The following is a 26,203-nucleotide window of genomic DNA, read 5'->3' on the forward strand; positions in this document are numbered from 1 at the left end:
GCGTCCCGGTGGGGCCGCCGCGCGCTGTAACCCGGAAGTGGCGGCGGCAGCGGGCGTGCGGGAGCTGGGGGCGGGGGGCCGCGCGCTTGAGCCGGCATGGCTGCCGCCGCCGCCGCCGCCGCCGGCTTTGTGTGCCGCGCGCGGGCCCGGGCCGTCCGCGCCGCGCCCGGCCCGCGGGGCCGCCGCTGACCCGCCCCGGCTCCAAGCGCCGCGCCCGCCGGGCCGGCCCCGCCTCCCTCCTCCTGCGCCTCCCCTCCCCCTCTCCCTCCTCCTGCCGCCGGGCGGGCGGGCTGCAGCCACCCTCCGCGCTCGCTCGCCCGCTCCTCGCTGCCCGCCCTCGCTCTCGAGCCAGCCAGCCTGCCTACCTGCCTGCCTGCCGGGCCGGCGGCGGCGGGCTCGAGGCCGCCCCGATGCCCGAGCCAGGCCCCAGGATGAACGGCTTCTCGCTGGGCGAGCTGTGCTGGCTCTTCTGTTGCCCGCCCTGCCCGAGCCGCATCGCCGCCAAGCTGGCCTTCCTGCCGCCCGAGCCCACCTACACGGTGCTGGCGCCCGAGCAGCGGGGCCCCGGCGCGTCCGCCCCGGCCCCGGCCGCCGCCGCCACCGCCGCGGCCCAGCCAGCGCCGCAGCAGTCCGAGGAGGGCGCGGGCGCGGGGCCCGGCGCGTGCAGCCTGCACCTGAGCGAGCGCGCCGACTGGCAGTACTCGCAGCGCGAGCTGGACGCCGTCGAGGTCTTCTTCTCGCGCACGGCCCGGGACAACCGGCTCGGCTGCATGTTCGTGCGCTGCGCGCCCTCCAGCCGCTACACGCTGCTCTTCTCGCACGGCAACGCGGTGGACCTGGGCCAGATGTGCAGCTTCTACATCGGCCTCGGCTCGCGCATCAACTGCAACATCTTCTCCTACGACTACTCGGGCTACGGCGTCAGCTCGGGCAAGCCCTCCGAAAAGAACCTCTACGCCGACATCGACGCCGCGTGGCAGGCGCTGCGCACCAGGTGGGCCCGGCGGGGGTCGCCAGGCCTGGCCTGCCGCTGCGGGGAGGCGGACTCGGGGAGGGGGGTCCCGTGGGCGCCTCTGCGGTGGCCTGCAGGGAGAGGGGCCCCTCCTCCGGGGCTGTGAGCGAGCAGAGAGCCCTCCTGGCCGCCGTGGATTCTCTTTTCTTCTCCATCCCTGGCTTTCTCCCACCCACTCTCCAAACCCCGCCAGCCCTCTGGTTCCTGGAAAGCCCAGATTCGCAGGATTTCGCCTGCTTTGGCATGCCTGAGTGCCCCCAGCCCACTAGCTGGGTCTTTGGTGGTTCTGGTCACCGCTAGTGGCAGCGTGGGGTTGTTTCAGTACCGGGCGGAAACAACTTGGTTCGCGATTAGTTTGCGTGCGCTGGCAGCCGGAGGCTGGAGGTCCTCGGGCTGAAGTGACCTTGGGCAAGGCACAATCCAGACCCGAGTTTCGATCCTTGTAAAATCAGGGGGCGAGACAGGGTGACTTCCAAAAGACGTCCTGGTTGTACAGTGCTCTGCGGGGCGGTGTCTGGGCAGCTGTGGTGGCAGCTGGAGGGTCTGTTGGTGTCGGGGGCTGAGTAGCCTGGTACTGTGGGCAGGAAGTTAGCCGGTGGCTGTGGGCCTGACATCTTCCATTGAGCCTCAGTAACAGCCCAGGGTGAGTTCAAATTTATGTTATAGGGTTTGGGGAATCTCTTGACCTTGAGTTAGCATTCACAGAAGGACTGGAAAAGTATTGCGGGAGCGTCTTTTATGCTCACGGCACAAATTGGGGGGCGTGGTTTCAGAGCTAGACCTTGAGAGACCTGCAAGCAAAACGTGAGCTTTAGTCTCAAGTTAGACTGAAGTCTGGTAAGTGGGCGCGTCACTTACCTGTTTGTGCTCCTGTTTGGGTATCTATGACTTTGCCCCAATACCTCATAGCAGTGATGGGGAAGATAGCCTGAGATCATGTCTGAAATGACATCTGATTGCTTCAGATGAGAGGCTCCCTAGAGTTAAGTATAGCTGGCACTGTTATGGGCTCTTGACACAGCCAGTCTCTATCTAAAATGTGTTTGCTTGGCTTATGCCGACTGCCAGCATTAGTGATTTGTCTTCATTCCTGTTCATTCATATGGTCATAAATTCCCCTGTGCCTTTCTGGGAAAATGGCTTGTCCAACAGGGAAGTTCTCAGGATTTAGTACATTGCTTATTCATGTTTTGAAGTCCTGAAGGACTTCATTTGGATGATAGCTTTTCAAAAATGATTTAGGCTGATGAAAATATACCCTACACAGATACACTGAGTCGATCTGCAAGTAGTTAAAAGCCACCTGTTCCAGTAAAGCGTTTCAAAAGTATGTGTGTCACACACAGTCAATAGATTGCTAGAATTTGCTGTTGGTAAAGGTATTAAAAATAAGGGTTGGCATTAGATCTCTTTAAGGTGAAATTGTTAAAATCCTGCCTTGAGTAGATTTTATGGTAAAATTTCTGTAGAACACTGTTCTGATACATGCGTGTCTGGTTTAGAATGAAAGCCTTTCAGATGGCAGGCTAACCCTTTGCCCCGAATATGCAGGTTTGTCTGTGCTACAGCAGATGTGGGCTGGAGTCTTCTCTCATATTTAATTTAATTATGGCCGTTGCTTTGGATAAGGTTACTTTTGAATTATGTGATGGTACACCTAATTTTTGCCCAGAATTTATCTACTTTTATGCCAGGACGCTTGCCTAGATTGATTTACTCACCTGTAAAATAGATTAGAACTTAAAGGCTTGGGATTTGAAGAAACTTTACAATCTTCTTGTCCTGTGCTTTTCAAACTGTTTTTGACTGACCCCACAATAAGAAACATATTTTAGATCTTGATCAAGCATACACATCTGTGTCTATGTAAATGAAGCAAATGTCTCACAAAACAATATCCACCCCCCCACACACCGTGGGCAATACACATGGCAGTCTCTGTTTTGTTTAATATCTTTGAAGAAGAAGAAGAAGAAGGGGAAAGAGAAAAAGCATGCTGGTTGTTATGAACAATTCAGTTTATTTCCCAGCTCATTTCTGGACACTGTCCTCATCTCCCCTCATTTGACAGAGGCCTGGGGAAGAGCAACCCAGCAAACGAGCAGTAGGTCTTTTGACTGCGAGTTTAGCACTCTTTCCACCACACCATGCAGTCCCATTTATCAGCTTTTTTAGAAATGCATTTATGTGTCTCAGTTATTCTTTTTTTTTTTTTGTCTTTTTGCTATTTCTTGGGCTGTTCCCGCGGCATATGGAGGTTCCCAGGCTAGGGGTCGAATCGGAGCTGTAGCTGCCAGCCCACGCCAGAGCCACAGCAATGCGGGATCCGAGCCGCGTCTACAACCTACACCACAGCTCACGGCAACGCTGGATCGTTAAACCCACTGAGCAAGGGCAGGGACCGAACCCGCAACCTCATGGTTCCTAGTCGGGTTTGTTAACCACTGCGCCACGACAGGAACTCCCGTGTCTCAGTTACTCTAATGGCTTAGGAGTTACTCATCTCTGAAGCTAGACAGTCCCATAACCACCTTCCTTCAGCCTTCCAGGGTCTCTGCTTTTCTGCTCTAGCCTTGCCTGCAACACGCCGTCCTCTCTGCCCATTTAGAGCTCCCTTCAGGTCATTGCCAGGGCAGCCATGCCCCCTACCACATGTGCTGATTCTTCTGTGGTGGCTGGCTCAGATCCCCTTTCCCACCTCCAGCCTGTCCAGCTTTCTTGAGGCTCTTCCTCTTTTCTAATCTCCTGATGAACCACACTGCTCAGGACACTGAGTGGAGAGCCCACCCTGTCCTAAATTGTCCCTATCTCTTTACTTAAGTTATTCCCCCAAGAGGATAGTAAGGTGTGTGTCAGTGCTGGGCATCCCCCAGAATACCCAGCCCAATGCTTGCCCACCCTCGTCATGCTTACACCTGGCCTTGTGTATGTGCCCTTTTCCTATGCCCGGAACTCTTGATCTTGCTGGAGCCTGACTGGGTTCTGAGACCCTGGATGTTCCTGTGTACTCAGCCCCTTTACCTGCACTTAGCACCCTGTTGCTCTCCTGTTGTGCAACTGCATCCCACTAAGTAGAAAGGTCCTTGAGGACAAGGACTCCCTGTCTTCTGTATTCCCAGGAACTGGCAAAGTGCCTTAAAAGAATGGGCACTCATTAAATCTTTGTTCAGTGGGTTGCACCTCTGGGTGCCCCATCAATGAAAGAGATAGATTCAAGTTTTCCTAAGTTGGATTCTTGCAAAGAGTTGCATCTCTTTTACCTCTAGAGTTTGAAATCTGCAGGTATGATCATAGGCAAAGAAAAGGTTTCCAATGTATTGGCTTGCGGCCTGATCTACTTTGTATCTATTATTTGCCCATGTTTGCAACCTGGAAGTATCTATTGAACAGAAGAGTAACAATAACCTCTTGTATTTCTCTCCATCCTTTCTTCCTTGCCTATCTGTGCCAGTTCCTGTGCCCGCCCCCGTGAGCTGGCCAGTCCTTGATGGAGGACTTCAATCACAAATATTACCCGTGTTTCCCAGCAGCAGAGTGGCCTTTAGGAAGGAAAGGTGTTCATTGCTCTTTGGCCTATAGATGATTATTTGAAGCTTTTGAAAAAGGACTGGAAAAGGTAGAGAAGAGAGAGGAACTTGAAAGCCAGGGAGAGTGGCTGAGGCATGGAAGAAGTAAGTTTGGTGTCTAAATAGTTTTAAGTGACTGTAGCAAAGTGTTACACACTGGGTGGGTGGCTTATGGACAACAACAAAGTTTCTCAGTTCTGGAGGCTGGAAATCTGAGATCACGGTGCCAGCATGGTCTGGCCCAGATGAGAACACTCTTCCTGGCTGTAGTCTGCTGACTTCTCCTTGTAACCTCACGTGGTGGAAGGACCAACGGGGTTTTTTTTCTAGGATGCTAATCCCATTCATATGGGCTCCACTTTCATGACCTAGTCACTGTCCAAAAGGCCCACCTCCTAATAACATCACCCTGTGGGTTAGGTTTCAATGTTTGAATTTGGGGAACCCCCCCCCCCACACACACACACTTCAGCCTACCAGCACTTGGTATTGGACCAGTGAGAGAGCCAGCTGAGAATCTAAGCATCGTGCAGAGCTTGAAGATTAGGCAGGTTTGACATTTGAGTTACTTAATACACTTTTATCAGCAGGCTGTGAATCCACGCAATTGAGGGAATGAATTGGAATCACTTAGAAATATTTGTCAGAAAGACACTGTGACGGTCAGGGTAGCCTTTCTGGAGGGGAGTGCAGTGATTTGAGCTGGGGGTGTGGTTACTCTGTGTAGAAAAGCCCACCTGCTGGTGAAGGTGGGTGTAGGCAGGTTGAGCCTCCTTCTGGGGTCCTCCGGGATGTGTGCAGTTAGGACTACAGGACTACAGAAGTGGGACCTGTGATGCAAGAGAGAGTGAATCAAGCTGATCTGAAGGTATAAACCCAAATAGGCAGGTAACCCAGAGCATGGATGTACATCAGGCAGGGAGAATTTTAGTTGAAACATTTTAATCTCGAGCAGCAGGAGAGTGGCGGCATTCATGAGGTCATATGTTACTAGTGTTTGCCGTTGCCATCCACAGAAGTCTTTGTTTCATGCAAAGACGGTGGAGGAGAGGCATTTGGTAACATGGGCAGAGAAACACTGACCCAATCAGAGGAAGCAAATGCAGAGAGGGGAGGGTAAATCCGAGCTCTCAGTGCAAAAGGCGCAAAAGGCAAATTACCAAGGACTCCACTTTTCATTCATTCTTTCGTTCTTTCAACCAATAACCCATGAATCGTTGAACACACATGTATCAATAGTCTGCTTGTATCAGACAGTAAGGTGGGTTCCCTTGAGTATTGTTCATCTCAAACTGTTTCTTTTTTGTTGTGAAAGGGTGGCACTGAGTTTTAGGGGCATTTTGCGTATGTATCCATGTGTTGCTCTTTTATAACTTTGGCATCTCTGGTTCACAGGACTCAGAACTGGAAAATCCCTCAGTCCTGGGAAGGCTGTTGTGTATCCTCAGGTGGTGGGATCCTTGAAAAGCACCTTCTGATGGTGGTAAATGTTGTTTACAGTTATGGCTCAGGGTGAATTTCCCCTGGGAGTTGCAGAACAGTTACGACTTTGGGCATGTTGAAGTTAATGAGCTAACCTCATTGTTCTCTGGGTTTCCTTGGAGGGAATTCCACAGTGCCATTAAGGGAAGAATGCTCAGGATTTCTACCTGAGTTTGACTGATGAGGGACACAGAAGACAGAATGTGTTATGCATCATGTGTGAAGCACACAGTGATATTTCTAGAATGGAAATAGACTCTCAGCTTGCAATTCAGGACCATCAACAACGTGAACATAGCGCATTAGGAAGAACAGACCTGCTGAAGAGTTCCTGTGTGGTGCTGTGGTTTAAGGATCTGGGGCTGTCACTGCTGTGGCTCGAGTCACTGCTGTGACTCGAGAAAAGGCTCAGAGCCTTTTCTTTATGTGCCCTTCCCCCACCCCCAGTGCTCCGGTCCAGGCTGCCCTTGCCTGCCCTCATGGAGGGTTTCTCTAGCAAAACGAGATTCTGAGCTGTCGCCACACCCCCATCAGAGCTTCCTGACCCATGATTCTATTTTGAGGGGCTTTACTGTCCTCTGGTAACCCAGGTGCCAAGGATCTAACAAGCTTATTCAGGGTTCTGTGCTACTGGGCTATGACCCCTTCTTGGCTTCCCTCAGTGGAGCATACTTGTGCTTCTTTAGGTGTGATGGTGTTTTAGTAGAAGACGACCTCCTCCCCCAAGGAAGTCATTTGAGTGATACTCTCCTGAGGTCACTTAAAGCAAATCTTTGAGGTCAGTCCCAACTTTCTGCTACCATTGGTACTCCCTCTTTCTCCCCAAATCTAATAACTTATGATAACCCCACATAAGACTCTAGCATCGGGAGTTCCCGTTGTGGCGCAGTGGAAACGAATCTGACTAGTATCCACGAGGATGCACATTCAATCCCTGGCCTCGCTCAGTGGGTTAAGGATCTGGTGTTGCCATGGGCTGTGGTGTAGATTGCAGACAAGACTCAGATCTGGCATCGCTGTGGCTGTGGCATAGGTTGGCGGCTATAGCTCCAATTGGACTCCTAGCCTTGGAAGCTCCATGTGCCCCGGGTGTGGCCCTAAAAAGCAAAAAAAAAAAAGACTCTAGGATCTGGCTCGAGGAGTTTTACTTTCATTGTGATAGCAGATTTACCTTCTCTATTGGCTTTTGCTTAAGCTACTCTTGAGGGCATAAATCTGTTCCACTTTAAGAAGCCTTGGGTACCAGAACCCCAAGTCTCACAGACACACTTAGGTCATTATTTGGGTATCAGAGTGATTTTTTTTTTCCAGGATTGCTTTAAATAATAGGCTTGCTGATTTGTCCAAAAGCTTCAATTTGCAAAAGTTCAGATGAACAGAAAACCTTTTGAACTAGGGTAATCAGTTTGAATTCCAGCAGTCCCTCTAATCCATGATGTCACCTGTAGAAGAAGGTACCCCACAGGTCCCAGCTTTACATTCCACTGTTTTAAAAGCCAGGGACTCTTGACTTCTGAGGTGCCTTTTTTTTTTTTTTTTTTTTTCTTTTTAGGGCTGCACCCGTGGCATATGGAGGTTCCCAGGCTAGGGGTCGAATTGGAGCTGTAGCTGCCAACCCTACCCTACAGCCACAGCAACGCCAGATCTGAGCAGGGTCTGTGACCTACACCACAGCTCACAGCAACGCCGGATCCTCAACCCACTGAGTGAGGCCAGGGATCAAACCTGCGTCCTCGTGGATACTAGGCAGGTTCGTTTCTACTGTGCCACAGCAGGAGCTCCTGAGGTGCCTTCTTTAAGTAAGGCTGTGTTTCTTGATATTTGGGGCAAGTCCTTGATGTTTTTGAATTTGCTTTCTTGACTACACGGGGAAACTTTCTAGATTCAGTCTCTACAGTGGATCTCAACCCTGGCTCCACTTCAGCAGTCCTAGGTCGATTTTTATCTTTGTATGTATAAGTGTGTAGACATATGCTTATATGTGTGCGTGTGTGTCTTTATATATGTGTGTGTACCTGTGAATCAGTGAACATGTATTCACACGTGTGTGCACACATGCAGCCAGGGTGGAGATGCATTTGCCCAGAAACTACAATTAAAGATTGACCGCGAGGGAGTTCCTATTGTGGCTCTGTGGGTTACGAACCCAACTAGTATCCATGAGGATGTGGGTTCAATCCCTGCCTCACTCAGAGGGTTAAGGATCCTGAGTTGCCACAAGTTGCAGAGTAGGTTACATATGTGGCTTGGATCCCACATGTGGCTGCGGTGTAGGTCAGCAGCTGCTGCTCCAATTCAGCCCCTAGCCTGGGAACTTCCACTTATCGTGGGTGCGGCCATTAAAAAAAAAAAAAAAGATGGGCTGCAAAATTACAATTGGTTAAGAGTTGAAGAAAAGAGAATGCTAGGGGATATTTCTTACTCGCTTACATAGATGATTTTAGTCCAAGGCCTTCGGTGACCAGGAACTCAGCAGAGTGGACCACATGAGGGGCAGTTGTTGAAAAGACCCAGCGACATTCATACTTGCCAGATTCCCAAGTCTCGTAGGGGCTGAAGCTTGGGAACTGGGAAGCCATCTCGACCCCTGAAGCTCACCCCCTCAGCTGCCTCTGTGTGGGCTGGTCTCTCCCGGCTCCTTCTCTCTGTGTGCCTGGCCTCTTGCCCTTTTTACAACAAGCCTCTTCCCTATTCCTGGTCTCTGCGCATCAGCTCACTCCCGACCCAGCTGTGCTCACCCCTGACTCAGCTGCCCGGGAATTGGCTTCCCTCTGGCTCCTGGATTCCTGTCCCCCACTCTTGACTCTCCCAGTCGTGCCCCGGGATCGAGATGGCTGGGGCTGAGAGCAGGTAAAGTGAACAGAATGCTCTCTTTAGGGACCAGTCCCATGCAGCCTTGAGAGGAGGGGCCTGGGCCAGGATGAACAGGACCCCGCATGTCCATCGGCGAGCACTTCTGGGTGGCGGCCAGTCCTGCTCCTGCTCCTTCCTCTTCCAGGTGTAGGGGGTTGCACAGGGCCATCTCCGCTCTCCACTCAGCCCCTGTGTGCCTGGAAGAATGGACCATAATTAATAGACCTGAAACCGGGTCAGTAGAGCAGTGACGTGGTGGCCTCGTGACCAGTGTGTGGCTCCCTTTGTGAGCCTGGCGATGAAAGGCTATGGAAAAATAGGACTCTCCTCTCTAGTTGCCTCCCCCCTCTCTGCCCTCCAGCAGCTCTGCCATCTGCCTTGCGACGGGGCTGCTGTGCAGAGAATTCTGCAGCCGCCCGTGGGGCAAGGGAGACCAAGAGGAGGGAGAGGAGAGAAGAGGGGCAGGGCCCGCCGACTCCTGTGTCACTGTATCAGGAGAGATGCCCAGCTCGATGTGATTAAATGATTTAGTCCTTCATTTAGATAATTTACAGCCAGGCCTGATTTCTGACTCTTGTGTCAGAGTCGCGCAGGCAAGGTTGTCTCAAGGGTGACCTGGAGAGGCATGTGGCTGCAAGCCTTTGTGTTCTCTGGCAATTTTTTGTTGTTGTCGTTTTTTTTTAGGGCTGCTTCTGCAGCATATGGAAGTTCCCAGGCTAGGGATCAAATCGGAGCTATAACCGTCAGCCTGCATCTGCTACCTGCACCTTAGTCCACTGAGCAAGGCCAGGATCGAACCTGGGTCCTCATGGATACAAACCAGATTTGTTTCCACTGAGCCACGATGGGAACTCCTTCTCTGGCATTTTTTTATGGTTGTGGATGGTGGAGTCAAAGGACCTGAGTTTAGATCCTGCCTGGGCCGCTTACTAACTGATTGACCTCAGGCAAGTTTCCTAACCTTTTGGAACCTCAGTTAAAGTAATAATGGTGGGGATTGTAGGGGTGCACAGTTGGTCACCCTAAAATATGGCTCTTTGGCATAAGGATTATTTGAGGCTGAGGATTTTGAGACCAAGCTGCAGACGTGGAAGCTTTAAAAACCCTTTAAAGTAGAAGTTACCCTTCTGTAAGAGACCTTTACTTGTTCTCAGGGAAATCTCCATTTGTAAAGGTGTCTCCCAGAGGCTCCAGAAAGAGGGAGGGGCTGTGACCTGATCCTGAGAAATTCTAATCTAGGCGCCGATGACTTAAATTTGCATCACAACCTCACCTTTGTTTACTTGGCTTTTCCTGGTGACCTCCCAGAGCTAATCCCCCAGCTCCGTCTTCCTTTGCTTGAGCTGAAAATGGTTTCAGAGGTGAGGGCTTCTGACATTTCAGAGAGTTACTGGGTTTTCCTGGGTCTTTCCCACGTGTGCATGTTGTTAAACTTTTGTTAGCTTTTCTCCTGTTCATCAGTCTTTTTTTTTTTTTTTTGTCTTTTTAAGGCCACACCCTCAGCATATGGAGGTTCTAAGGCTAGGGGTCTAATTGGAGCTGTAGCCGCCAGCCCATGCCACAGCCACAGCAATGCCAGATTGGAGCCGAGTCTGTGACCTACACCACAGCTCATGGCAACGCCAGATCCTTAACCCACTGAGCAAGGCCAGGGATTGAACCCACAACCTCAAGGTTCCTAGTTGGATTCGTTTCCGCTGCGCCACGACAGGAACTCTGTTCATCAGTCTTATATTTAATTATTAGACTGGTCAAAGGACCTAGAAAGGAAGAAAGGACAACTTCTCCCCCACTTGGTAGTAATAATAATATTAATAATAATAAAAACCACAGCAATCACCACTTCACAGTCAGAGCACGAGTGGGATGTTACTGTGGCCTAGGATTACTAGTCAAATTATTAGAGCTGAAATAACCGAATGCTCACATCATGCTTAGATCAGAGGGTGTTAAATTGCTTCCTTCCCCACTCTCCATGGATGTAAATAATACCCAGGGCAGGCCAGCCTGGTGGATGTGGCCACAGAGGAACTGTAAAGAGGTTTCGCTTTATTTGCAGCCCAGGGGGGGAGCGGCTCCTTGTGTTCCTCCAGCTTTGAGAGCTCTGTGTATCCCATCTAGGCTTTGGGGAGTGGTGTGTGCATTAGCATTTTAAACCAGATAGCACTTCATCCACCAAGGTGTTTATATCCCCAGAGGAGGTCTTAAAAGGAGAGGAAACCTTCCCTGTAATCCAACACCTCCAAACCCTTCCTCCTTTGCCCCCGCAGTGCCGTTTCCAGGTTTAGCTCTCCGGAGCTGAGCACGTGTTCGGGGCGGAACCAGAGGCTTAACTCTGGCCTGGAGCTGGGAATGACCCTGGAGAGACAAAACACCCTCCCTCTCCACCCCTGAAGACGTTCCGGTTGCTCTTTCCTAATGGGGTGACCTTCAATAGATAGTTTTTTCCTAAAGTTGGCTGTGGGACCTGAGCACACATTTCCTCTTAAAATATGAATGCTCCCACGATTGCCTTGTCCCTCCAAGTCCTGTTGAGTGTTCAAGGCGCTGTGAAATGGAGCTCATTGATAACTTCCACAATATTGATTGACTTCAGAGCCTTAAAGGACCGTATGGCACCGCGGTGAAACTGGAAACCTTTGCTTCCAGGAAGTCTAGGTCCTTCACCTTTAATGCTTAGCCTGATAATTAAGTATTGCCTATCATTTACTTGCAGAGTTACTGGCAAGAGTCTTACGAGATTATTCGCCCTGCCGCTGCTTAAATTTTCAAATGAAAAAGGAGTACCTGAACCTTCAATGCTGGTGCTTAGTTTGTCCTTTCAGTTTACATTTTTAAAGGGTTAAAATGCAATCTGAGCAGTTATGTTGGGGGTGGCGGGGGGTGGGGTGGGGAATGACTTAAAGCAAGCCTGTGTTCATGATATAGCCACAAACAGTGAGTTTCCAGATGGTAATTATAACTCTGGTAGCTAACACCTCTGTTATTATGGTTGGTAATCAAATGAGAATTCCAACTTACCCAAAACTGTTCTTAGTGATTGTCATGGACCAAACCATGTGCAGTGATAATGACCTTGACTGCACAAATCTGTGATACCAAGACAAGATTCTTTTATGCTGGTTTAGCTCAAATAATTTGATTTCTCCCTATTGACATAAATAATGCAAGGATATTTCAGAATCTCCATTTTCGGTGGCTGTATTGTTTAATGAATACCATTGTCCTTATAACTTGTAACATTTATGCCTCTTAGTTTACACATATATGAAACCATTCACATGTTAATCATTTCTAAACAATTGCTATAACTAGGCTGCATAAAATAATTTTTTTTCTTTTGTTGTTGTTGTTGCTATTTCTTAGGCCGCTCCCGCGGCATATGGAGGTTCCTGGGCTAGGGGTCGAATCGGAGCTGTAGCCACCGGTCTACACCAGAGCTACAGCAACTCGGGATCTGAGCCGCGTCTGCAACCTACACCACAGCTCACGGCAACGCCGGATCGTTAACCCACTGAGCAAGGGCAGGGACCGAACCCGCAACGTCATGGTTCCTAGTCGGATTCGTTAACCACTGCGCCACGACGGGAACTCCTGCATAAAATAATTTTTAAATGAAACCAGAGTCATATATTTAACTGGAATACACTAGTTTTTCCTACTAAAAACTTCAGGAAAACCCTAGCAAGACAGATTTAAGAGCATACGAAGCTAAAATATAATTGCAGAAGAGAGATTAAGGTGGTTTGAGCTGTCCATTGCACAGGGTTCCTCAGTCTGTTTCCTTCACGTATGCTTTGTGGGAGCTTATCGCGCTGGGGTTCTGGCTGCTTCAGGACTGCACCCACTGGGTGGTTCTGCCGCCAGACTCAGCTGATTATAAACACAGCTCTTCATCGCTCTGACCTCACCACACCTTTCATTTACCCAGCTCCAAACTGCAAGACTGCAGGTCTCCCTTGGTGCCTTGATGCCTTCCCCTCCTTCCCCTCCACCCATATATCTGCTTAGCCAGAAGTTTCTATTGTTTTTTCTTTCTTTTTTTTTTCTTTTGGCTTTTTAGGACCTTACCCACGGCATATGGAAGTTCCCAGCTTAGGGGTGGAATCAGAGCCGCCGCTGCCAGCCTACACCACAGCCACAGCAACGCGGGATCCAAGCCACATCTGTGACCTAATCCACAGCTCACAGCTACACCAGATCCTTAACCCACTGAGTGAGGCCAGGGATCGAACCCAAGTCCTCATAGGTACTGGTCGGATTTGTTACCACTGAACTCCTCTGTTGTTTTTCCTTTTGATAACTTGGCTCCTGAATTACCCTGACTGCCCACCCTCCCTGCCTCCCATCCTTCTCTGGATGCGTCGTCCACTGCCCAGGACTGGCTGACATCTGTGCCCTCCTGGGGCAGCCCTTTCTGCCCTAGAATGGGCACTCATTGAATATGTGTGGAGTAGATAAATGAATGAGCTGGTGATAATCATTTTACAGATTTTAATGTAAGAATCACCTGGGAGGCCTTCTCGGGACCCCATCCTCGGAGATTTTGATATAGTAGATCCGGAGGAAAGCATTTCACACCAGCAAGCCTGGTGCAAAGGGTGAGTGGTCTGTGTTTGAGGAGTCAGTCCTGAGCCATGTACGGTGCTTGAGGACCCCCGAGTGGCTCATGGTCGGCTCATCATCACTTCCTCCTTAGACTTTGCTGTGCTTCCTCTTTTTTTGCCTGGAGCAGTGACTGTTCATGGTACAACTTGCAGTTCTTCCATCCATTTAAATTCTGTTAATGTTACATTAGGAGTTTTCAAATTTTATTTTGAAGTAGATATAAATATAAAATATAGCTTTATAAATATTTGTTATAAATATTTTATAAATATAAGGATGCAGGTTCAATCCCTGGCCTCACTCAGTGGCTTAAGGATCTGGCCTTGCCATGAGCTATGGTATAGGTTGCAGATGTGGCTCGGATCCTGTGTTGTTGTGGCTGTGGTGTAGGCCGGCAGCTGTCGCTCCAATTCCACCCCTAGCCTGGGAACCTCCATGTGCCAGGGATGCGGCCGTGAAAAGACCAAAAAAAATAAAAGAAGAAGAAGAAAGCAATTAAACCAAAAGCAGACTCAGGAGAACTGGCATTTTAACTGGGAGAGCCCTCTGCCCACATCCTTACCAAAGTCACCCTGTAAGATCTGGTTTCATCAGGCCCCTGGAAGAACCCAGGATGAGGGGTGTCAGAGGTTCCAGAGGCTTCATCTCCCTGGGAACGCGCACCCTGACTACAGGTCATACATGCTCTGCTTGCTTAAGCTGTGGCTTTTTGGTTCTTTTCTGTCCCTGGAGAGGGATCACCTCGTTTCCCTGTGATCCCTCCTGAGGCACCAGGAGAGCAGCAGGAAAGCTGCCTGCCTGGCAGAGCACCCCAGGCAGCCTGCAAAAGCCTCTGCCTGCTTCCAGGCTTCCGCTGGACCATCTTCTGAAAATCTTGATACTAACTATATGAACCGGCTTTCCCAGATGTGTAAAAGGTGAGGGCACCATGGTTACTTTTGCAGGATTAAGTGTGGTGACAATTAGTTTTAATTTGCGTAATTCCTCCTGCCTGTCTGTCCTCATCTATTTTCTCTCTGCACTGAAAATGGGACAAGGGTTTCTTGGGGACTTAACATTTGTAGGCTTCTGTATCTTCTAAAACCCATTCTCTTATTACTTGTGAGCTATCTTCCCATCTTCACATTTACTGAAGGATTGCAAAGGTAATTAATTAACACCCCAGACCCTTTGGAATCTAAATCTCTTAATGAGCTGTCTCCTCTGCCAGGACCTCTTTTTAGAAAGGTGCTCCTTGGAATAAAAGACTGCCACCTGTATGTTTATGAAAGAAAAATAGGAGTTCCTGTCGTGGCACAGTGGAAACAAATCCGACTAGGAACCATGAGGTTGCGGGTTTGATCCCTGGTCTCTCTCAGTGGGTTAAGGATCTGGCGTTGCCGTGAGCTGTGGTGTAGGTTGCAATCACGGCCTGGATCTGATGTTGCTGTGGCTGTGGTATAGGTGGACAGCTGCAGCTCTGAATTGACCCCTAACCTGGGAACTTCCATATGCCTCAGGTATGGCCCTAAAAAAAAAAAAAAGAAAAATAAGCCTTGGCTTTTCAGTGTCTTTACCTGGAAAGCCCTCTCCTCCAGCCAAAAGGGGCTGCTCAGAGTCTACCCCCAGCCCCACTGACAGGTCTCCCCTGCAAAGCCTTGCCAAGAAAGCCGCCTCCCTTCCTCTCGGAGCTCTGCTTATACCTCTGTTGTAGCTCTTGTTGCCTGATATCTGGGTTTGTCCTGACTGTCCTGCTCCTTTGCAGGAATGTGATGTCACCGAGACCCCAGAACAGCGCACCCTGTGTCCTCTCAAGTGTCAGCCAAAGGAATGGGAAGAACCACTGAGGGGAGGGGTGATGTTTGTACCGAGGGCTCTTTCCTTCCAGGTTCAGAGTTCAAGGTCTTAATCTCCTTTGACTGGGCCTCAGGTATCTCTGGCTACCTGAGCTTCCTGCTGAGGTCTCTCGGGCTGGAGTGTGGATGTGTACCCTGGCTGGGGGAGGGATGGTTAAAGAAGACCCCAGGGACTGAGATCTTCCCCACGGCCCGCCACCCCATCTTCCACGTGCCTGGCCCTCCTTCTGGAAGACAGAGACACCTGCCTGTGGGGACCATTCCAGGAAGGGTAACAAAAGATGCAGGACCTTCATTGTTCTTGTGGTTTATGGACCAGGAGTGAATGCAAGTACATCTGCTATCCATCCATCCATCCATCCATCTATCTATCTATCTATCTATCTATCTATCTATCTATCGATCTATCTATCTACCTATCTATCTTTTTTTGCTCTTTTTAGGGCCGCCCCTGTGGCATATGGAGGTTCCCAGGCTAGGGGTCGAATTGGAGCTGTAGCTGCAGGCCTACACCACAGCCATGGCAATGCCAGATCCTTAACCCACTGAGCAAGGCCAGGGATTGAACCTGCGTCCTCATGGATACTAGTCAGATTCATTTCCACTGAGCCATGATGGGAACTTCATCTGCTATCAATACTAATACCCACAGCCTTCCATATTGACGGCCATCTCATTCAAATATGTTTTTATAAGACTTGCAAAAGGTGGCTGTGGAATATTGAAGAATATTTGTATATTTCATCTACGTTGACAGTTAAGAGAATGCAGAATTGGAAAAAAAGTCTCTTGAATTCCACTGACTGCCTATTTCTCGCTTTCATTTCCTTAGGTCCTGGAGACCTTTATACTAACTACGTTTTGTTCCTTTGCCATTTTAGTTTTTTAGAAAAACGTTATTATTATATATGAGGCAAATAAAATATTAAACCCCCTGTCCTTATCACCCACCTTCAATAGCTATCAATATTCTGCCATTCCTGTAGCATCTTCACTTCAACCCACACCCCATTTTTACTCTTTTACTATTGCTTTTGTATAGCTTTTTTTTCTTTTTTTTAAGGAAAAATTTCCACTATTGAAATGCACAATTCTTAGCTGTCTACTTCCCCAGCAATATATTCTTGCTGTCTATATCAGCACTCCGGCATGTGATGAGCTAGTTGCAGACACAAGCTTTTCTTGGTGTTCTGTGCTAAGTGTCATACCATCATTAAAGTATGGATTGCAATGTGAGAATAGATTTAAGGGAGATATTAAATAGATTTAAGGCAAAGGAGGCACTGGAGGGAGCCTTGGCCCTTTTTTTCAACTTCAGTGGTATAAAGATGGGTAAGTTGGGAACCTCAGTGCTGTGTCCCATTTACCTAGAATTAGTTGGGGTACCGTACAAAGATCACTCCTGCGGGGCTAGGAGACATGGTGGCTTCTATTCAACCATTGAGATAGATCGTTGTGTGGCCTGAATCGTCAGGTAATGTCTTTGGGCCTCATTTTCTCCATTTATCAAAGGGAGATTTGGATTAAATGTCAGTTCTGGTTTAGCCAACACTCACAGGTTTTGTGCCAAGCACATTCATGGATGTTTTAATCATCAGTGGTATCTGTGATGTGGGGACTGTTGTTATCTCCATTTTTGAGATTTGAAAACTAAGGACCAGGAGAGACGAATGGCTTCTCCAGGGTCACACAGAGTTAAAAGGTGAGCCAGGATTTGGACCCAGACTCTCTGACCCTGGAGCTGCTGCTTTGAATTGGATGATATTCCCCACATCAGTAGTCTCCCAAGGTGATGGGGTGTGGGCTGTACATTGGGGTGTGGAAAGAGAATATCAGTGTTTTGTTTTTTCTTTTTAGGGCCGAACCCACAGCATATGGGGGTTCCCAGGCGAAGGGTCGAATCAGAGCTGTTGCTGCAGGCCTGCACCACAGCCACAGCAACACAGGATCCGAGCTATGTCTGCAGTCTACACCACAGCTCACAGCAGGGCTGGATCCTTTACCCACTGAACGAGGCCAGGGATGGAACCTGCGTCGTTCTGGGTGCTAGTCAGATTCGTTAACCGCTGAGCCACAACGGGAACTCCAGAACATCAGAACTTATATTTCTGCTCGTTATTTATTATTTTTTTCAGTGGATTTTTTGTTTTAAATGGTCATAAGATTGTAAATAGTGTTTTAAAACTAATATTTGTATGTATATACAAATATATATTTATGCACACAGGAGTACATGCTCTTGTTTGTATGAGAACGGATGCAAAATAAAAAGTTAGACACCAGTGCTCTGAATTAATAGTTAATATTTCTTAGGGAGTTCCCGTCGTGGCACAGTGGGGAGTTCCTGTCATGGCGCAGTGGTCAACGAACCCAACTAGGAACCATGAGGTTTCGGGTTCGATCCCTTTCCTTGCTCAGTGGGTCAAGGATCTGGCGTTGCTGTGAGCTGTGGTGTAGGTCCCAGATGCGGCTCGGATCCCGTGTTGCTGTGGCTCTGGTGTAGACTGGTGGCTACAGCTTCAATTCGACCCCTAGTCTGGGAACCTCCATATGCTGCAACTGCAGCCCTAAAAAGAAAAAAAAAAAAAAGTATGACTCTGAATACCCTTGGGGAGGTGACCCCCAGCCCCTATGGAATTCTGTACTTTTGTCTTGATGGTTTTCTGAAGACAAAAAAATTGTCTCCCGAACATTTGGGAATCAAATGAAAGGGAGACTAGAAATGACTCTTTGATTCCTTTCAGTACTTGGGTGAATGGCTCTCACTACTTTGCCTGTTGTCTTATGGATCCTGAAAAGATGCAGGTGGCTGAGGATTAGTTCACAGAACCTGCATAATTCTTTTTTTTTTTTTTATTACTCAGTGAGCTTTATTACATTTGTAGGTGTACAGCAATCATTACAACCAAATTTTATAGCATGTCCATCCCAAACCCTCAGTGCATCCACCCACCCCCCAACCTGTCTCGTCTGGAAACCATAAGTTTTTCAAAGTCTGTGAGTCAGTATCTGTTCTGCAAAGAAGCTCATTGTGTCCTTTTTTTAGATTCCACATGCAAGTGATAGCATTTGATGTTGGTGTCTCACTGTCTGACTGACTTCACTTAGCATGATGATTTCTAGGTTCATCCATGTTGCTAAAAATGCCAGTATTTCATTCCTTTTCATGGCTGAGTCATATTCCATTGTGTATATGTACCACCTCTTCTTGATCCACTCCTCCTCTGTCGAAGGACATTTAGGTTGTTTCCATGTCTTGGCTATTGCATATTGTGCTGCGGTGAACATTGGCATACACCTGTCTTTTCGAGTCATGGTTTTCTCTGGATAGATGCCTAGGAATGGGATTGCTGGATCAAATGGTAGTTCTCTTTAATTTTCTGAGGAATCTCCATGCTGTTTGCCACAGTAGTTGCACCAGTTTACATTCCCACCAACAGTGTCATAAGGTTCCTTTTTCTCCACACCCTCTCCAGCGCTTATTGTTTGTAGACTTTTTGATGATGGCCATTCTGGCTGGTGTAAGGTGGTACCTCATGGTGGTTCGAACCTTCATAACTTTAGGTGAGTGGCGTGGTGCAGCGCAAGGACAGCGCAGCCTGACTGTCCAGGTTCGAATCCTGCCTGTGCTGCTTCCTCTGTGACTCAGTTTCCTCTTCTGTCAGATAGGGGGATGCTCTGTAGTGTTTGTTATGCCTAATAAATGAATAAATTGTGAAGTGCTTATATGTAAGTTTGAGAAAGTGGATTTTTTGTTATTTTATTATTATTTTTTAGTAGGTTAGAAGAGATTTATTGAATACACTGCTATAAGGGGAACAGTGGGCAGGAGAGCTTGTCTCCCCTGGGGCAGTGGTTTGGACTTGATAAAGTGGATTTTTGAAAAGCTGAAAAGAGGGAACGAAATGAAAATGCTTATGATAGATAGGCTTTAAAGGTTTGAAAAATAGCAGCCCACTGTTTTTCTAGAGGGTTTTGTAATCTCCCAAGCACTTTCACAGAGGCTGTCTTTGTTCCTGAGAGCAGCTCCTGGAGAAGGTAGGACAGCTCCTGTAATGCAAAGGTAGGAGGGAGTGGAGGGGGAGGGAACAAGGAACCATTCCCCCCATGTGGCTGTGGAGCGCAAAGCTTCAGTGTATTTCTTTTGACTTTAAAAATGTTCCAGGGCTGCCTCTCTTACTTTGTTGCTGTTAGCAATTGCTTTGGTAGTTTGTCTTCTCATGACTTGGTCAGTCTGTAAATAAAGCACTGTGTACAAATGGTCCAGCCACATAGTCTTTCTGTATTTGGCTTTTTTTTTTTTTAAAGTGCCATTGAGTTTTCTTCCTCATTCCTCTGTTTATTTTCATTCCTGAAATTGGTTTTAGGAGCCTTTATGACCTATTTTAAATAATGGAACAGTGTTTCATTTCTGAGCATTTTAAGTTGGACCAGTTTCTCCTACGGAATTGCAAGGAGTTCTCTTTTTATGGGAGATGAAAATCCTTAAAAATCCACCTGACGTTTTGGGACCTCGCCTTGCAAGATAACTGAAGAATGGGGTTCCTATCCTCCAGGGGCTTGAATTATCATTGCAGATGGTTTTCTGGAGTCATGTCCCCTCCAAGGCTACAGGGTGTTTATCATAACCAGCTGCTTTAGACCACATAGTTGACAGTTTCCAATAAGGATTTACTGACTTAATCCTAGGCTAGATCTTGACCATGGGACAACAAGTAAGATAAGTCCTTTGACTTTGTTGGGAACCTCTCTGCTCTGTCGGTTCATTTTTTGTTTTGAAATGATTTTTATTTTTTACTTATAGTTGGCTTACAGTGTTCTGACAATTTTCTACTATACAGCAAAGTGACCCAGTCACACACACACACACATACACACATTCTTTTTCTCACATTATCCTCCATCATGTTCCATCACAGGTGACTAGATCGAGTTCTCTGTGCTCTACAGCAGGATCTCATTGCTTACCCACCCCAAATGCAATAGTTTGCATCTAAATAAGCCCAAACTCCCAGTCCATCCCACTCCCTCCCCCTCCCTCTTGGCAACCACAAGTCTGTTCTCCAAGTCCATGAGCTTCTTTTCTGTGGAAAGGTTCATTTGTGCCGTGTATTAGATTCCAGATGTAAGTGATATCATATGGTATTTGTCTTTCTCTTTCTGACTTACTTCACTTGGTATGAGAGTCTCTAGTTCCATCCATGTTGCTGCAGATGGCATTATTTTGTTCTTTTTTATGACTGAGTAGTATCCCATGGTGTATATGTACCACATCTTCTTAATCCATTCATCTGTCAATGGACATTTAGGTTGCTTCCATGTCTTGGCTTTTGTGAAGAGTGCTTCAGTGAACATAGGGGTGCATGTATCTTTTTCAAGGAAAGTTTTGTCTGGATATATGCCAGAAGTGGGATTTTTGGGTCTTATGGTAGTTCTATGTGTAGTTTCCTGAGGTATCTCCATACTGTTTTCCATAGTGGTTGTACCAATTTACCTTCCCACCAACAGTGTAGGAGGGTTCGGGTTCCTTTTCTCCACACCCTCTCCAGCATTTGTTCTTTGTTGACTTGTTAATGATGGCCATTCTGACAGGTGTGAGGTGGTACCTCATAGTAGTTTTGATTTGCTTTTCTCTATTAATTAGTGATGTTGAGCATCTTTTCACGAGCCTGTTGGCCATCTGTATATAGTCTTTGGAGAAATGTCTATTCAGGTCTTTTGCCCATTGCTTTGTGTGTTCTAAGTGCTTTACAATTTCTTGGAAGTGAGAGGGCTTCTTTAACCCTAACATGAGAGGCTCTCACAGTGGAAGAGTTATGCCCAGAGCATCTGTAGGTTTCTTGGCAGAATGGATCCCAGTGTATGACCCCATTCTTAAGGAAAATCATCTTAAATCCTTCCCCTCACCTCCCACCCCACTAATGTTTAGTCTTCTTAAATTGTGGCCAGGTCTATTAAAGGGCATGGTCATTTCTCTGGTTAACTGTGCTGTGTTCTGTAAGTCCATTGTATTTATCAGTGGATTAGAAAGTGTTAGCCCTGGAGTTCCCGTTGTGGCTCAGTGGTTAACGAATCCGACTAGGAACCATGAGGTTGCAAGTTCGATCCCTGGCCTTGCTCAGTGGGTTAAGGATCTGGTGTTGGCATGAGCTGTGGTGTAGGTCACAGACATGGCTCGGATTCCACGTTGCTGTGGCTCTGGCGTAGCCCAGCGGCCACAGCTCCGATTAGACCCCTAGCCTGGGAACCTCCATATGCTATGGGAGCGGCTCTAGAAATGGCACAAAAAAAAAGTGTTAGCCCCTCCATTGCTCAGTAAACCCGTAGAGTCTACAGTCATGTGATCCTTGGAAGGGACTTGAGAACTGAAGTGGTCTGGTGGATCCCTAGTGCCAATCCATAGTGAAAGAAGATGCTTTGACCTAGTCACAGCAGAATAAGAAAAATTAAGGCAGTGCAGGTTTCCTGAAGGCGGATGTCTTCAAAGGTTGGATATTTTGAGATTTTTTTTGCCACTCTTGCTTTTGTTATTAAAATCATCTTTAAAAATATTTTATTTGGCAACCTCAGTCATTTCCCCATTTCATTGGAGGAGGAAAGGAAGGGGCAGTTTGGCTGGCATAGGAAATCTAGATGTCTAGGAACAACTATCAGGCTAGCTTGTCCTTTTTTCAATAATTTGTCATGAGTTCCCGTAGTGGTTAATGAATCCACCTAGGAACCATGAGGTTGCAGGTTCGATCCCTGGCCTTGATCAGTGGGTTAAGGAGCCAACGTTGCCATGAGCTGTGGTGTGGGTTGCAGATGCAGCTCAGATCCCACGTTGCTGTGGCTGTGGCGTAGGCCAGCGGCTACAACTCCGCTTAGATCCCTAGCCTGGGAACCTCCATATGCCACGGGTGCGGCCCTAGGAGAAGACAAAAAAAATTTGTTTTAATCTCTAACATAAAGTATAAAATATGACTCATCACAATCTTAGTTTCTTAGTACACTTTTGTGACCTGCAGTTAATTAATTTTTCTTTTTAGGGCCATACCCATGGCATATGGAAGTTCCCAGGCTCGTGGTCGAATCAGAGCTACAGCTGCCAGTCTACACCACAGCCACAGCAACTCAGGATCTGAGCCACATCTGCGATCTACATGCAGCAATGCTGGATTCTTAACCCTCTGAGCCTCAACAGGAACTCCTGCAATTAATTAATTAATTAGTTTAATGTTTGTTTTAATAAATACCATCCTGGAGTTCCTGCTGTAATGAAGTGGGTTGATGATTCAGCTTGTCTTTCTGGAGATTCCTGTTTGACTCCCCAGCCCAGTGCAGCGGGTTATGGATCTGGCTTTGCTGCAGCTGTGGCATAAGTCACAGCTGCGGCTTGGATTCAGTCCCTGGCCTGGGAACTTGCACAAGCTGCGGGTGCATCTGGAAACAATTAAAAAAATAAATCAAAATAAAAAAATTATAAGTATCATCCCAAACCTTTACCTTGGAAGGTTAAAGCTAGGGAACTGACAGTAATTTACTTTAAACTATCTGGTCCTTCTCTCACTCTCCCCTACACCTGCAAACCCCCTCTAATTCCCAGGTAGCCAATCCTTTATTGCTGATAGCCATCCAGTCTCAATAAATGTTGTTTGAAAAAAAAAAAAAAAGGAGTTCCCGTTGTGGCGCAATGGTTAACGAATCCAACTAGGAACCATGAGGTTGCAGGTTCGGTCCCTGCGCTTGCTCACTGGGTTAACGATCCGGCGTTGCCGTGAGCTGTGGTGTAGGTTGCAGATTCGGCTCGGATCCCGCGTTGCTGTGTCTCTGGCGTAGGCTGGTGGCTACAGCTCCGATTCGACCCCTAGCCTGGGAACCTCCATATGCTGCGGGAGTGGCCCAAGAAATAGCAAAAAGACCAAAAAAAAAAAAAATGTTTGAAGAATACCTGAATTAATATCCACATATCAGCAATCGAATGCTTCTAAGAACAATTTTTCTTCTGTTAAGCTCCACCCTGTCTTTTACGTTTCTCTCCCTGGTCCGAATTCTTGCTTGTCATCCCACCTGTCAGATATGTGGACCCCACCATCAGGTAAGCTCCAGGAGGGCAAAGATGGCATTTCCTTCCGATCCGAATCCCCTGCAGAATCTAACACAGGGAGAGCCTTAGTAAGCATTGGCTGAATTAAATTCTTCTCATAATTAATCATCTCTTTTGTGGACTGAGTATCCTCAGTTCCTCTGAGCATGCTTTGTCTGAGTTGGTTCCGGATTCCTCACCATCCTGGTCCTGAGTGCATTCCTGATTAGCGACATTTCTGAGACAGGCCTAGAGGTATAGCCACAGTGCTTCAGATGTCGCTTGACCAGGGGGAAGTACAGTGGAACTGTCCCTCCCAGGGCTTAGACTCAGTGGTTGATACAGCCTAACTGTGTAAACAGGCAACCTGCTATGCATACATCCGCATCTCTGAAAATACTGGATCAAGCAGAATGATGGACTTACATGTTCTATGGAAGATTTCATTCTTTGAGAGTTAATATTGTTAATTCCCTAATTATATCTCAATTTCCAGAGAGTCTTTAAAATGCTATTTATTTCTAGCTTTTCATGTTTTTTGTGTGTGTGTGTGTTTTTTTTTTTTTTGTCTTTTTGCCTTTCTAGGGCCACACCCTTGGCATATGGAGGTTCCCAGGCTAGGGGTCCAATTGGAGCTGTTGCTGCTGGCCTACACCAGAGCCACACCAATTCGGGATCCAAGCTGTGTCTGCAACCTACACCACAGCTCATGACAATGCCAGATCCTTAACCCACTGAGCAAGGCCAGGGATCGAAAACCTGCACCCTCATGGATCCTAGTCGGGTGCGTTACTGCTGCGCCACAACAGCAGCAATGTGGGATTCGAGCCGCATCTGCAACCTACACCACAGCTTATGGCAACGCCGGATCCCTAACCCAGTGGGCAAGGCCAGGGATTGAACCCGCAACCTCATGGTTCCTAGTCGGATTGGTTAACCACTGAGCCACGGCGGGAACTCCTCATGTATGCTCTTTAAGTGTTCTTTTTTTCCCTCTACAATTGAACATAGATTCTCTCAGCCCAAGGCCAGTGGGCATTTGATGGAGGCAAAATAAAAAGCTTTGGTCCATCTGATACATATCATCTCAACTGTATTAAATGTTTGTGAGAGTTGAGCTTATTAATTTTAGGGCTTTTAATCTTTTCCATTTTCCACTCATTTGATAAAATGTGAGCCAAGAGCATTTCAAAAGAGGTTTTAAAATCCCTGTTTGGTAGCTGACCCCTTTTTCTTCAGAGCAATTAGGGATGAATCCAACTGAGTAGGAAGCCCCACCCTCTCCCTTCCTTGGGTTCCTGAAGAGCTTAAGATGCCCTAGAGCAGAGTCCCTAAGTGGTTGCACTAAAGTAGTCAGGTGGAGGTCCTGTCATGGCTCAGCGGTTAACGAATCTAACTAGCATCCATGAGGACACAGGTTCGATCCCTAGCCTCGCTCAGTGGGTTAAGGATCCGGCATTGCCGTGAGCTGTGGTGTAGGTCGCAGACATGGCTCGGATCTGGTGTTGCTGTGGCTGTGGTGTAGGCCGGTGGCTATAGCTCCCATTAGACCCCTAGCCTGGGAACCTCCATCTGCTGCAGGTGCCGCCCTAAAAAAGAAAAATAATAATAATAAATAAAACAAAGTAAAATATTCAGGTAATTTCACATACTGCTGCGTAAAGCTGGCCTAACTGAACCATCAGCTGGTAGCATCACCACCCTATGACACAGAATCTACATGGATGGTCTGTCAGGAAGGTGGCTTAGGGAGGAAACGTAGGCCTGTTCAGAACTGGACACTGCCTTCGGAAACGTTCATCTTCCACAGCTCTGTCAGAGTTTTAACTTCATTTCAATCTTGCAATCAATTTTAAGACCTTTCTGTCAATTTCTTTTCACCCCCCATGCGCTGGTGCCAAATCAGTTCTCTAGTTCGTAGTTTAATTTTCTTAAACTACCTTTGAAGATTTTTTAAATAGTTATATTACATTTCTTATGATTTTAAGCTCCATGCTTTGCCCATCAATATCTCCTTGCCATTGACCTTGTTCCTATTCACTCGTGATTGTTAGACCCAATCCTTAAATGTACTGACTGGGACGTAGAGTCTGGTAACTGGGAGGGACTGGGGCATCGGCCAGTGGCTTCGCCTGGAGATGTAGTTGATTTGTAAAGGGCAGAATGGATGGAATAACTGAGAATTAGTATAAATAGTGCCTGCATCTCATCACCTCCCACCCTTAGGGCTGCGCAAATAGAGGGTGGGAATCACCCTTGCCTTTTTTTTTTTTTTTTTTGCCTCTTTTGGCCACCCTGCGACATAAGGAGTTTCTGGACCAGGGATCAGATCCAGTCCACAGCTGCGGCAATGCCAGATCCTTAATTGGGGCTCAAACCTGCATCCTAGTGCTCCAGAGACACAGCCGCCAATCCCATTGCACCACAGCGGGACTGCCTCTTTTTTTTTTTTTTTTTTTTAAAGAAAGTTCCTTTGGGGAACTTAGGAAGAATATGCCGAGTAAGTCTAGTCAGATATATCATGCAGCACCAAGTTATGGCAGCATGTTGGTGAGAAAACTTATTAATGAATGACATGAGAGGTGAAGAACATTTTAGTGACAGAATTTAATATTTTTATTCAAATATGCATATAATATGCATAGAAGAAGTCAAACAGGAGTTCCCGTCCTGGGTCAGCAGGTTAAGAGCCTGACTGGTAACCATGAGGTTGTGCGTTCGATCCCTGGCCTCACTCAGTGGGTTAAGGATCCGGCATTACCGTGAGCTGTGGTGTAGGTTG

General features: G+C 47.5%; 1 protein-coding gene across 2 annotated transcripts in view; it reads left to right on the forward strand.

The window, feature by feature from the left end:
* Positions 1-249: 249 nt before the first annotated feature.
* ABHD17C (abhydrolase domain containing 17C, depalmitoylase) overlaps positions 250-26,203 on the forward strand; it is a 58,304-nt gene continuing 32,350 nt past the window's right edge. The window contains exon 1 of one of the 2 annotated variants that reach the window (XM_047795743.1): positions 250-994. In XM_047795743.1, coding sequence (XP_047651699.1) covers positions 411-994 — 584 coding nt within the window. In that variant the 5' untranslated portion in view covers positions 250-410. The remainder of the gene's footprint in view (positions 995-26,203) is intronic. The other variant, XM_047795742.1, reaches the window with a different exon arrangement.

This window comes from Phacochoerus africanus, chromosome 9, assembly GCF_016906955.1.
Source record: "Phacochoerus africanus isolate WHEZ1 chromosome 9, ROS_Pafr_v1, whole genome shotgun sequence".
In the NCBI taxonomy this organism is placed as follows: domain Eukaryota; kingdom Metazoa; phylum Chordata; class Mammalia; order Artiodactyla; family Suidae; genus Phacochoerus; species Phacochoerus africanus.